This window comes from Epinephelus moara, chromosome 13 (genome assembly GCF_006386435.1).
Source record: "Epinephelus moara isolate mb chromosome 13, YSFRI_EMoa_1.0, whole genome shotgun sequence".
Lineage (NCBI taxonomy): Eukaryota > Metazoa > Chordata > Actinopteri > Perciformes > Serranidae > Epinephelus > Epinephelus moara.
This window is the reverse complement of record NC_065518.1, coordinates 23,737,230-23,751,143: the sequence shown is the minus strand read 5'-3', so window position 1 is coordinate 23,751,143 and position 13,914 is coordinate 23,737,230. Positions and strand designations below refer to the sequence as shown.

Sequence of the window (13,914 nt, the reverse complement as noted above, 5' to 3'; positions counted from 1 at the left end):
TTCTTCTGTCAAACCTCACTTTCTGTGCTAAAAATATCTCAACATCTCACCATTGATGCTATCCACAGAAAACACAACACACTAACAACAAAATACACCCAGTAATGCAAAAAAAACATGTTGTCAGCTAGTCCATTTAAAGGTGCTGTATACAACATTCAGCGCATTAATAAAGCAGCAAACAACTCTTGCTATGTAAAGATATAGTGGAGTAACGGCGTCCTGAGCAGAGAATGAAGTCACGCTACCTCTGACTGTGTTGTAATCTAATCTTTATGCGTGCTAGCTAACTGGCGTACTAGCTAATCATCGCTCTGCACTGCGTCTATACAGCGGTTACTGCTGATAACATCATCCCAACCCACATTGGTGCGAAGGTATTGTTGCAAACCACTCTCCGGTTCACCCACAGGTTAACACTGTTTGCTCTGTTAGCACAGTTAGCTGCTGAGAGGTTAGTCATTACAAACATGTTAGCAAATAGCTGCCTGGTTACACACCCAACAGACATGAAGAGACATTGTCACTCATTTGGAGTCATGTTTCTGATTTTCTGATGAATTTAAGTCCAATATTCAGTCTCTTATAGCTCTGTTTACTCCGGAGGGAAATATCTGGCTATTCAGCTGCTAAATGCTCCACTATGTTCACCAGCTAGCAGCTAACTTTGCCCACCATTTTGTGTTGGGCAAGTAGCTTAATTAAAGCGACAGTTAACCCCAAAATCAAACATACATATTTTTCTTCTTGCCTGTAGTGCTTTTTATCAATCTAGATTGTTTTGGTGTGAGTTGCCGAGTGTTGGAGATATCGGCCATAGAGATGTCTGCCTTCTCCCAAATATAATGGCACTAGATGGCACTAAGCTTGTGGTGCTCAAAGCGTCATAAAAATACATTTGAAAAACTCAACAGCAATGTCTCTTTCCAGAAATAATGACCCGGTTACTTCATGGAGGAACAATTTTCTTTCTGCTGAACTACGCCCATTAACTGTATCACTGCACAGAGGAAGCATGCATCTACTCATGGATGACAGGGCCTCAGGAATACGCCAGGCAGTGGAATTACAACTCCTGAGTTCGTCATGTGATGCCATTGGACCAAAAGATACTTCTCCCAGTAGACTTACATTGGGAAAGAGATGTCTGTAAATCAGTGGATACATTTTTTTAAGGATCTCAACCCTGCAAAATGACTCGATTCACTACCAGGATTTGATCCATTTGGCCCAAGAACATTTGGAAAGTCTGGAGGAGCTGCAAGATTAAATCATTTTATCCCCATTCAAGTTAGGGGAGTGCTAAACTTTCCACGGAAATAGAGTTTTTTTGGCGTCATGTGCCACTGAGCAACCTTCATAGGAATTAATGGGGTCCCACCTTTAATGGCATCCTCCTTGGCTGAGCTAGTGGTTAGAATACTTTTGCTGCTATCTCATCTCCATTAGTAATAAGCTTCCCTCCACATGGTCATATGGTTGGTGGGTGTAGTTTGGGTCATGATTTCTGGAGAGAGACATTGCTGCTGAGCTTTTCAAATGTATTTTTTGGCGTTTGGAGCACCAGAAGTGGAGTGCCATCTAGTTCCATTATATTCAAGAGAAGGCAGACATCTCTATGGCTGATATCTCCAACACTCTGCAACTCACACCAAAAAAACTAGTTAAATAACACCACAGGTAAGAGGTGAAATATGTTTTTGATTTTTGGCCGAACTGCCCCTTCAAAGTGGTTCCACAGCCCTTCATGCTCCCTATTGGAAAATCAAAGCACTGACACATGGAGGATAAGAATAACGCTGAGTAACCCGCCACCTTCCCAGCAACAGAACATGCTGAGATTCACATACATACGTGTGTGTGTGCAGAACAGTCACCACAAGAGCAGTTTCCAGCCTTGCAGATGAGTCAGGTGGGACAGCGTGAATACAGTGTGTGTGTGCGTGTGTGTGAATCTGCTGACCACAGGACAGTCTGCCGCCCCAGCAGCTGAGTCAAGTGAGAGTGTGTTGGAGGCAGCACAGCTCCGTCCTGCTGAGTCCGATCTGTGATCTTTATTGTTCCAGCAGTGACCGGAAGAGACTTTATGATGTGCAAGTGGACTGAAACACCACGAGACAACACTCCTGGTTCACACTTTTGCTTATGCACTCAAAGCTCTGAGGCCTGCTGCAGGTGTGTGAAATGAGTGTCACCTGAAGGTCAATTGACTAAATCTCCCAAACTGAGAAAAACGACCACCTCTCACCTCGTTCCAATCACGTTAACTGTACATGAAGCAGCCTCACCCAAAAAAATTTCCAGTAACTTAGCCGAAAAACCCATCACTTTCATTTAATGGACACACATATGTCAATGCTAAGTAGTTTTCTAATATCATTAGAGCTTAGAAGCATTGTGTAATATGATTTCTGTTGTGATATCGATCATATTTGCCGCTGAAGCTACAGCTGAGTGGATGATAACCAGCGAGCTGATCAATTACCCACTGGGCCCAATTTACTGTAGCGCCTCCACTCTCCTTCCTGTTTAACAAGGCAGCATTTGGATATGACAAATCAGCTGTAAGGGCTGCCAAAACACTTCTAAGAGCGCTGCGAGGCATTGTGCCTGAGTAGGTGTGTGTGTGCATGTGTGTGTCTTTCTTTGCTTGCAGAGCCCTAATCAAAGGGAAGTGAGCTTATCCAGCAGAGCAGAAATCACCTCTGAGTGTTATCTGTGTGGAAGTGTGAGAAACGGAGTCACATTTAGTCACCAGAGTGTGTGTGTGTGTGTGTGTGTGTGTGTGTGTGTGTGTGTGTGTGTGAGTGTGTGAGTGTGTGAGTGTTTGTGCTGGTCTGCACATTTATGATTAAGCTCACAGCTCTGTGTGTGTGTGTGTGTGTTTCTCACAGTCAAGGTCAGACATGAGAAAGTCCCACATGGGAGCAGCCCGGCATTGGCTAAGTGCCCTCTCAGTGTAAATGGATCCACACTAACACAGCGTCTCTTACTTGATGGATTTGATCCACTCCTCCTTTTCCTCCGGCGTGGGGGCCGATATCCTGTACACCACGTGGTTGCCCTCGACGACACGCCCGTCCGCCTCTGTCTTGCAGGCCTTGATGACCTGACCTTTGTGGTTGGGGTTGTAGAGCTCGAAGCAGTTCTGGGGACGCAACAAATTGATATGCATGGTAAAAATAATAAACTCTATCTCTGACAAAATATAAATCGCATTTTCCATTTTACAAAGTTTCTGATCTCTGAAATGCATTGTAGATAAGTTTAGAGAGGCAAGACAGTGTTTGGAGTTGCTGCTTACAGGTTTCCTGGGCTCATCCACCTCTCTGATACTGAGGTTCTCCAGAGGAATAATCCCACGAGGCTCTTTATCCTGCAAACACAAACACACAAAGAGCATCAACACATCATTCATTAAGTGTGTAAATGACTCTTAGGACACAATCAGTGTGTGATGAGGGTGCAATGTCTCGTAATGAACAAAGAATCAAGCCCAGATATCATCAAACACTCAAGTCACTGAAGAAAGTGACTGAATTTTGTCATGCGCATATGAATGCACACCAACCCACAGCACAAAACTAAAATAAACTTTGCGGACCACAGGATCTAATCATTCAAATTACAATCTGTGACAGCTACAAATGTTATGAAGTTGTCACAAAGTTATTGCAGTAACATTTTTTGATGCTACATGTAGCTCCTTTAATTTCCACCACAGCACAGCTAAATATTAAACAGTTAACTTTACATTATATTGAGCCTGACAGTATTAGTGTTAAATTGAAGTTAGCGATAAACGCACACTTAGATTTTAGTCATCCTGGTCACGTAAGGGACAGCACCCGAGGGAGACACAACCCTACACTCCCCACATCCTCCATCTTCCGTCCTCCAGCAACTGCTTTTGTGTCTGCGGGGCCAGATGTGAGGGGGGACCTTGAGGAACAGCCTCGTGTCCTGCCTGTCATCTTCCTACTAATGAGGGGGCACAGCAGGGGGAGGAAATGCCCTCAGACGGCTGCTCACAGCTGGCTGTGTGTGTGTGTGCTTGTTTGAGTGTGTGTACCCCCACTGCCGTGTGCATTTGTGTGTGTGTGTGTGTGTGTGTGTGTGTGTGTGTGTGTGTGTGTGCTTGAGGGGGGATTTTCTCAGAAATGGGGATGCTGGGTGCTGGTGTGAAGTGTGGGGTGACAGGCAGTTGGTTGGGGGAGGCACTTGGCTTGCGGCCTTGGGGGGCCAGATGTGTGCTGTAGACTTTGCAGATGTTTCCCATGATGCCTCATGGTAATTGCTGGAGTGAGGTTCATGTAGGTCAAAGGGGCTGCATCTGTTAAAGAGCAGAGCTGAAAGGCAAAGACCTCTGTCTTTTACTCTGTGTGTGTGTGCGTGTGCGTGTGCGTGTGTGTGTGGGTGTGATCAGATCCCCTATCCACTCCGATGGACGTGACTTTTCTAGGGTGTCTAGATCTGTGATTACTGTTATCTGCTTTCAGTTGGATGTCTATAAGAGAATTACAGCGTTCCACACAATCTGAAGTGGACTGCACTAGAGCCACGCCCTCTTTTTTAACAAACATGGCCGACAGTGAGGCAAGGAGTACTCCAGTGTATCTTTACATAGCAAATAGTTGTTTGCTGCTATATTAATTCTCCGAATGTCTCATACTTTAAGATCCACTCTGATCAAATATGCTTTTTTGTTGGTAATCTGCAAAGAGATAAATATTTATGCAATATGCCTCCCGGTAAACAACAGAAAAACCCACACTGAGTATGTTCTTACACCCCTAAGAACACACCAATACGCCTACTTACTGTTGTGTATTCAAAGTAATAGAGGCAGTTGTCGGTCAGAATGAACCACCGCCTCTTCCACGTCTTCACCCTGCCACCTGCGGAGAGAAACACCAAACATTTGAGTTCATACTGAAGAGGTGACGGTGTTTGTGCATGTAGAAGCTAACCTGCAGGAGACCTCTACTCCACGTGCCACATCTGGTTCTGATCATCAGCTCTCTGCATTATTAGGCTCAATCAGAGGCTGGATACTCCCTCTGGCACCCCCCTCTCCCAGCCTCTAGAGATGGATGCCTGAGGGCTCTGCAGGGCTTGTGAAAACTGTTCAACATAGTGTTCGCTTCCAGGAGAAATCCCAGACCTGAGCATATCACATACACGTGTGACAACTGAAGCAGGAGTGCAATCAACTTGTCTGAACAGTGAGGATGATGGATTTTATGAGCTTGACTTGAGAAAAAGGCTTTGCGGATATTTTAAAAACAAAAAACAGAGGCAGAAGAATGTAAAGCTTGTTGTAGAGAGGGCGTACAGGTCAAACATCTTTTTAAAAACATCTTAATGTAGGAATACTATAGGGATTTCTCCTTGCAAGATCTTTTTGTCTGCCTCCATCATCAGATAAAAGTAGATTATTTGGATTAATGGATTTTCTGTTAATTACACCATCGGTGACGCCATTTACCTATGTAATCCAAAAAACATACTGTGGTTGATGTTAATCTGCATTATGTGCGCTATAATAACATGTTTGCTGACTTAACAGAATGAGCACAAAGCAGCCGTTACTGATGTAATCAATATGTGATGTTCACTTGACCCAGATTTTCGCTCTACACTGCTAGCTCCGGTAAAATCCTATACGTCTATATTCTATTATTTACGAGCAATGCTTACTTTCAGATGCATCCGCTGCATTTCACTCATTAAAATGGCATGAGGTTGTAAATATATTCTACTATTGCTGGGTAAATACAAAATATAAGTTGTATTCTGTTACAGTCAACCATATGGCAGTCTGGAGAGCTGTTTATCCCACTGAACCATATGTTTAATTTCACCCTCAAAACCTGACATTTATTATGGATTTCTGCTGCAGGACCTCCCATGTTTGCATGTTTGTAATGCAGATTAATCACTCGTTTGTTTATGGACACTCTAGAAAGGGAGTGCAGATAAAATGTGCACAAGTGTCAGGGAGTTTAAAGTCTGACATGACTCAGTGTGTTTTATTGAATGGGATAAAAAAAAATGTTTCCCACAAGTATAAAAGCTTATTTGTTGGATGAATCTGAAGTCATTGAATGCAGAACAACCCCAGTACTGCACATTGAATGGTCATTTATCTAATCTAAACATTGATTAGATGGCGTGTTTGTCAGTTTTCATGCTGAACACATTGCTGAGACAAGCCAGTCAAGGACAAGTCTGGTTATAATGCTTTGATATTACATCGCTATGTCCCATTCACTTCAGTTCAAATGAATGTGAAGGACAGGAAAAATTGTTTACATTCGTCCTTGTCTCTTTATTCTGTCCTAGAAAACAAGCTATGGAAGCCCTGAGAGGCAAGTGAGAAAAAAAGATACATATATATTTTTGGTTTTCCATCAGCTAGCTAGCAGACTATGGCTAACGTCAGTATAGTTAATGCGTAGAGTTGTTCTGCTACTAATACCAGTGTTAGAAATGCCCCATATACTGCCTAAAATGATGGATCAGGTATCGGTGTGTACAAGAATCTACGCACCGATCTGATACCTCTTAATTTATTAATACATTATACATACATAATACACACTACTAATTTAACACGCCCAAGAATAACTGATTTCCCATAAGTAGTATAATGTTAGCCGTCAGGAAAATGTCAAATTAAAAACCACATAACTATGGCATTCATTTCCTGTATGTTTTTATTTTTTATTTTTTTAAGGGTTTAGCCTGAGCCGCGCCATACAACAATGACAGCAATCTTTTCACATTCATATAGGCTTAGCAGTGTATAGCCTTTATATCTTTTTTTAACACCATAGTATTGGATCAGTACTTGTTATCGGCCGATACGCAGGTTCATGTATCAGAATTGGTAGTAGTGAGAAAAAAAGGATATCAGAACATCACTGCTAACGCTAACGGCAGATTAGCTTTAATTAAAATACATTTCTAGCTAAAAGAAAGACATAACAGTAATTAAAAACAACTCGCCAATAGAAAATTAACGTGCTTGGAGAAATTGAAATTCACCCAGAAGAAAACGTGAATGCCTTTAATCCTATTTAGAACATAAGGTAGTGGTGCACTTCAGCCTCTTGTGGCCAAAATGAGTATTACAACAACAAACAAATTTTGTTTTCTCCTGTTTGATGTGTGGAAAAAAGCAACTTGGGAAATGATCCTGATAAAACTTCCTTCATCCACTTGCTTCACAGACAAAGAAAATGTCAACGACAATAAAAAGATTATCCGGGACAAATTTTTTTTCTCACCTGTTCTCAAGTTACAAGCACAGAGGAGAAAATAATTAAACACCTGAATATTTTTTCTTCTCTTTCTTCACCTCTCAGAGCTTCCGTACGAGCTTGGCTGAACTCTCACAATTTTCCCACATGACCAACAGAGGTGCTTTTTAGTTACTCCTCTGCAGATAGTAAGCCTTCTGAAATATACGTCTAAATAACTGCATTTTATGACATGCTGTTCACGCTGGATGATGATGGATTCAGGCATGGCAGCAGGCTCAGTCCTGGTTAATAATGTAGTGTAATGAGTGCTTATGGAGCTTTACAGCCTCGTAGCAGTGCAGCAATATGTCATATTGAACAACCTGACAAGCCAGCGGAGTGCTTCATTCAAACTAAGAAAAAAAATCTTCTCTCATTAAGCAGGGACTCCTCTGATGGAGCTAAAATTAGCGTGGAATTCACTAATGGGGAAAAATTGGACCTTAAATGATGTGGCAAGTGCAGCTGGTGGGATACAGAGCAAATGAGATAGAGAGGGGGGTCTTTACAGGAAGAGGAGAAGCAGCAGTGTGGAGGACTGAGGCCTGCGGGACAGGAACAGAGGGAGGAGAATGACAATAGGCAAGGGTCTCCTTTATTTCACCGCATGACCAGCCACGCAGCGGTAGGTACACATTCCCACAGCGCAGATTCAAGCAGCCCATTCACTAAAGCTGGAGCATGACTGTGTGTTCTGGCAGATAGCCACACAGGAGCTGTATGTCGCACAGGGCCGTCTCTAATGGTATACAGAGCATGAGGTGACCTGTTCAGCTGAACCCTGCATGTTTAAGGGAGTCTACGACGAAGCAAATGTTGCTTAGGTCAGAGCAATGCATGTTAGCGTTACTTGGAAAAATATTTAAAAGCATGCAGCAGTTTGTTATGATTTTGATTCAGCTGTTTGGTTGACTTGCTAACGTTTTTTAGGTTCTCACACATAATTCTATGAGTGCAGCTTTGAAGAAAAAAAAAACGACATTTCTTGCCAAGCGATAGCTGAGAAGATTGATACCACTCATGCCTGTATGTTAAATATGAAGCTAACATTACAGCCAGAAGCTTGTTAGTTTAGCAAAGCACAAAGACTGTAAAGAGGTGTAAGCAGCACATGTTAATGAGTGAGCTTTAAGGTGTGTTCACACCATATGCAGAGCAAATTTTTGGAAGAGCGAGATTACATACTAAGCTAACTGGATGCTGGCAGTACCTTAATATTTACAGACATGATAATTGTATCAATCATATCTAACTCTCAGCAAAAACGTAAATAAGCACATTTTACAAGGTTTCGCACTTTATACACACAAGTTGCAATTTACATCAGTTGCCTTGACCAATAGCTGAACTGAAGGTGTTATCTGAAAGTCACCAGCCTCCATTGACAAAAACAGCAACTGTACTTTGCAGAACATGTGAGTTGCTGGTTTACCGCTGCCTCCATCAGTTAGTGTCTAAGGTAAAGCAGGGAAAATATCCCAACCATAGCATACACTTTAAACTGATACTGATTTTTTAGGTGGGTCTTTTTAGATGGTTTAAATTCGTTAATGTGACCCCTGTCCACAGCAGTGCATTGTTTAGCATCTGTACCGGTAGATTTGTTTTATCAAAGGAGCAGTAACTTCAGATAGGGCTGAACCACCGTGTTTAACTCTTTAAATGACAATAAATGACAACAGAATTAAACAAGTTCATCGATCAACTGCCAATTGTCTACCTGGAAGTAATTGTAGTTGTTTGCGCGATGCTATGGTGTTTCGGTCTATATAGAACTGAACTCAAAGCTGAAAGCACCGGTAATCTCTGGTATAATTGTCCATAGCATTGTAAAACTGTATGCACCATCACTATAGTAACTACAGTAGCTCTGAGTATAACAAAATAATGTTCACTTTAATTTTTGCTTTCAAATAAGTAACATGTGATTTTCCCGTCTTTATCTGGTAATCATGCTTCATTTTCGTAAAAGGAAGCAGGATATTAAAAGGGATTTGGTGAGTGACACTGTGTTTTGATGAGGTCAACAGTTATCTTTTATACTTCTTGGGATAAACATCTGTTCTTTGTATGTGCACCAGTCTGAGACGAGCCCTCTGCGTCATCCAGCCTCTTTCAGAGCCACTTGAGAAATGCAGCCAATCCCCATGCAGAATGAGAGAGATCACTGACCTCCAACTCGCCTTGTCATTAAATGAGATAACCCATCACTTGACGATGCTTTTCTTATTTGCCCAATAACAGCTCTGACACAATAAGCCAATTAAATGAGGCGGCTAGCATGTTCAGGGGCCCTGTGTGCCAAGGAGATAATGGCAGCCAATGCCAGTGTGAGGGCACTCTGTGATGAACCGGGGAGGATGGAGGAAGGAGCGTTACCTACCTCCTAATACAGAGATTTAAGAAGGAACAGCCATCACAGAACAGAATGAGAGAACAGAACGAAAGGCTGAAAGGTTAGAGAAAAGGGAGTGAGGAACAGAAAACAGAAGGATTTCCAAAGACAGCACTATCACAGAAATCACCATGCCAGTAATCACAAAAAGGAGCATGCTTTAAAGGGAGAGGAGAGGAAAGATAGGAGACATAACATGAGACACAACGGAGAGGAGAGGTCACAAGATGAAGGACGTGGAAAGAAAAGACATTTTGCAGTTGCGTCACAGATATCCTAGCAACCTCATCTAGCACCATCATGAAGGGGGACAGTTTTCGGGCAAAAATTAGGCTGAACAATTAAAATCATGAGTGGGCTGAAATTGGTTCTTGTATTGCTATTTAATGTTGCCACTGTAGGCTCTCTTCATCATCAGGATGGCTTTTAACACGCTAATATATGCACACAGGGCTGTTACCAGAACTCTCCCAAGAGCACAGAGCTGTACGATCAGTTGTTTAAAATCTATAAATCCATTGTCCAGTGTTCTCTCTGTTATCATAATCCAATGTTTTCCTCATGGTTGTATAAAGAGAACTGGATACAGCGTTTAAGGTTGAGGTCCTGTTCATTCCTATGAAAGTTGCAAAGTGGCTCATAATGCCAAAAAAGCTCAATTTCTTTGGTATGAAATTACCCAAATCTTCCATATCATGGGGCCCATAGAGCAAGCGTACTAGAGACTATTCGCCGGCTGAGCAACTACATTTTGGTTTAGCCCGGTGCTAACTTGAATGGGGATAAAATTATCTAATTGTGCGACTCTTCTAGACATAAGGAAAGTTATCGAATCGAATAGAGTCAAATTAAGTTAAGACAGTGAAACGAGTAATTTCACGGGGTTTTTGTGACACTCAAAAAAATGTATCCACTGATTTACAGATGTCTGTTTTACAATGCAGGTCTATGGGAAAAAGTCTTTTTGGGCACCATGGCATCATGATAGACCCAGACATTTTAATTCCATGTTTGGCCACTATGTGAAATTGGCTTTAAAGCCCGGGACTAGGGGGCTTGGTTTTCCTTCATTAGAGGTTTGACTGGTGCACTTTTAATTGCGTCATCTTATCGCACCCTCTTTTCTGCAGTGGTATAATGACTGGAGAATTAGCACCACCTACTGCGCTGCTAATCTCAATGAACCAACTCCCAGTATTTACATAATAGTAATAACATAGAATTTTCTTTTGCTGATTTTCTGAAAATTTGGTTAAATTTGTGCTACATTTGAATGGAAACCCAACTTGTGACTTAGCAAACACCTATTTCTTGAGAAGAGTCAGCTCTGTTAACATGAATGACTTTGTTAGCTTGCCAGTTAGCCAGCATGGGTCTGAATATGTAGTGTGTTCTTAGTGAACTAAGAATGATAAATGAACTAAGTTTTTATAGGTGAGATTGGCGTTAGCGTCCTTGTATCGTTTCCCAAAGTATAATGGGACAAACAGGGGCTGAATGTTTAATTTGGCTTGACAAATTCTAAAATTAAGAGACACAATCGACTACTATCAGCCATTGTTGCCCAAGAGCTGTCAGCCTCTGACATAGCCGCCTGAAAGCTCATCGTACACACGTTACACATAAACAACACAAACACGCATCACCAGGGAAATAAAGGACACTGCTCATCAACCTGATGCTGACGCTCTGCTCACTAATGATAAATCATCAGAATCAAGGTTACTTCTGTAACTCTGAATGTACATACCGAGCTTTAAGAGCCAGCCTTCTCTGTCGGGGTTGAAGAATGTGTGCGTCAGATCGTTTCCATCATCCTCTGGGATTTTGAAGGGCTCGTTTTTGATGCTGTCGTAAAGGTTCTGCAGACAGGAGATGAAGGCTATTAATCAAAAAGGTGAACAGTGGAGGAAATGTCTCATTCGTATGGAGTGGGCGTGAGAGGACGGCCACAGGGATCAATCATCACACACACAAACACACACATTACAGATGAATTCTCACCCTGAGAAGCTCCTCTGGCAGATCTCCTCCTTCGTTGATGCCTCTGTTCATGGAGATGAAGCGCTCCACAGGGGGCTTGTCTCTGACGTTGGGGTTATGTAGGCTGGTGTTCAGCATGATGATGGCAAATGACAGCACGTAGCAGGTATCTGAGAGCGACAGTAAGGGAATCAAATAGTGTGTCCTGCCATAGAGACCCCATTTATACCTGACATTAACCTGCAATCTGTATCTAGATATCTATATCTGTTCATCACAGACAGATTGCACGTTACTACTGAGTCTAAATGAGATCAGAGTTGCACAGATTTTTCACTCAATACAGAACACTGCATAGATGGAACAAGTAGTAACAGACAATTACATAAGCTGTCTACGAAGACCAAAAATAGGACACATTTACCATAATTCCTATGGTAAGTCAGAGTGACACAGCCTTTACTTACAAGATTTAAACATATTGAAAGACATCACAGACAGCCTAAATTGTTTCAAAAATCTGCAACATGTTAGTCTGGAGGTTTAAAGTCACATCTTCTCACAGAGTCAGTAATTGAAGCTGAGCTTTCAGCTCTGTCAGAGAAAACTCTGCTGAGTCCAGACTGTTTATTTACAGCACAGCTACACCCACAGATAATCAAACCTCCTACCTGCCTGTCAAACAGCAATCAAACCATATTCTGAATCTGAGTGAAGTCCTGCAGGGATCAGCAGATGTGGCTGCTCCCTCTGCTGTGGTTCAGCAGCTAACAAGCAGAGCTAGCTGCTAACAGCCACTGCTGCAACTAACAAACTCCACAAATCCATTCAGCAGCTTCACCATCCACAGTCAGACACACACGGCTAATTATTTACTTCTGACTTAGAGCTCAAAACTCGCGCTTACATATGACGCTGCTCCAGTGTGAGTGTTTTACAGGCTAGCGCCCATCCCGGTGCTGACTATTTACTGGAGTTAACCAGCCCGTCGGTGCTCCGATCTCAAATCGCTCAAACAGCATCAGAAAATAATTGCAAGCACGGCCATTTTCATCTTCTTAGCTAAAAACATTTTTCTGAAACGTTTCATAAAATAATTTATCATTCTGTTCTCGCCTACTCTTATTTTGAGCGTCCACTAACATTTTAGTCCCCTCTTATCTCGTCAGCGCATACAAAACGTTCATTTGTTCAAAAGATCTACTTTCAGATCATCAACATCTCATCTTTGCCATGGAAAAAAGGTAATTGATTAAATTATTTTGTCATCGTTTTATTTAACAAAAACACTGGCGTATGGCAGGATGTCATCTGCATACAGTGATACTTAGTGTTCATTATCGCCTTTTGAGTTTCTATTTTTTTCTTACACATATAGCTGTTTTTTTTTTGCTGTTAAAGAGAACAAAGGGGATTAGCAGCCCTAATTCTTCTAAATGTGCCGTAGATTTTTTTTTTGTAATTGATTTAAATGTATTTTTGAAGAGGCAGATAGGAGTGAGAAAAGATAGACACAAAGAAAGACTGTGGACTATTTTACCAGCACAGGATTTTTAGCCAGGATTTATTTTTAATAGTCATGCATTTGTACCGTATTTGAAAAATGTGCGTGTGTGTGTGAGGTATGAGTGAGAGTAAAGGGGGGAGGAGGGGCTTTAGCCTCTGCTGTGAGTTAATGTTCAGACACACACGGGCCAGTGGCTGCCTGTAAATGAATCATTCATTCCCCTCTGTCTGTCTCCTCTCACTGACACACTTTGGTTCCTGGCTGTCCTACACTGCCTATTGTCTGCCCGCTAACACACTCCCCACAAAAAAAAACTAGAGGAGCTTTGCACACACTGTGTAATATGGGGCAAGAGGTGGTGCTAACTGTGAGAGGAATGTCAGCGTAATCAAAAAAATTGATGAGCATGATGAAGCACAGAGAGACACGGGCTTCTCATTCTACTGGTGATTAAAGATCCCTGATCGTTTTAGGTTTTTATGAGCTCTGTGTGCAGTTACTGCTGCGCACATGAATCTAAGCTGCTGTTCTGCCCTGCACCCACAACTGTCACACACAAACATGCACGCCGCTACTGAACTGACAGAACTTGGAGTATTCCCTCCACGGGACCACATGCACCTTCGACAATCTCGCACAGCAGCATGCTGCTCTATAACTTCTTTAATTATTAACTGACTGTTGTAGTTGGAGGCTTTGTTTATCACAAGACCATGTATCAC

At 42.1% G+C, this 13,914-nt stretch overlaps 1 protein-coding gene across 1 annotated transcript in view; it reads right to left on the bottom strand.

Annotated features, from left to right (window-relative positions):
- Positions 1-13,914, bottom strand: part of LOC126399551 (cytohesin-3-like) — a 46,788-nt gene that overhangs the window by 3,052 nt on the left and 29,822 nt on the right. The window contains exons 8-12 of the mRNA XM_050059585.1: positions 11,707-11,855; positions 11,453-11,564; positions 4,822-4,898; positions 3,305-3,376; positions 2,994-3,148 (exon numbers count right to left, since the gene is read on the bottom strand). Coding sequence (XP_049915542.1) covers positions 2,994-3,148; positions 3,305-3,376; positions 4,822-4,898; positions 11,453-11,564; positions 11,707-11,855 — 565 coding nt within the window. The remainder of the gene's footprint in view (positions 1-2,993; positions 3,149-3,304; positions 3,377-4,821; positions 4,899-11,452; positions 11,565-11,706; positions 11,856-13,914) is intronic.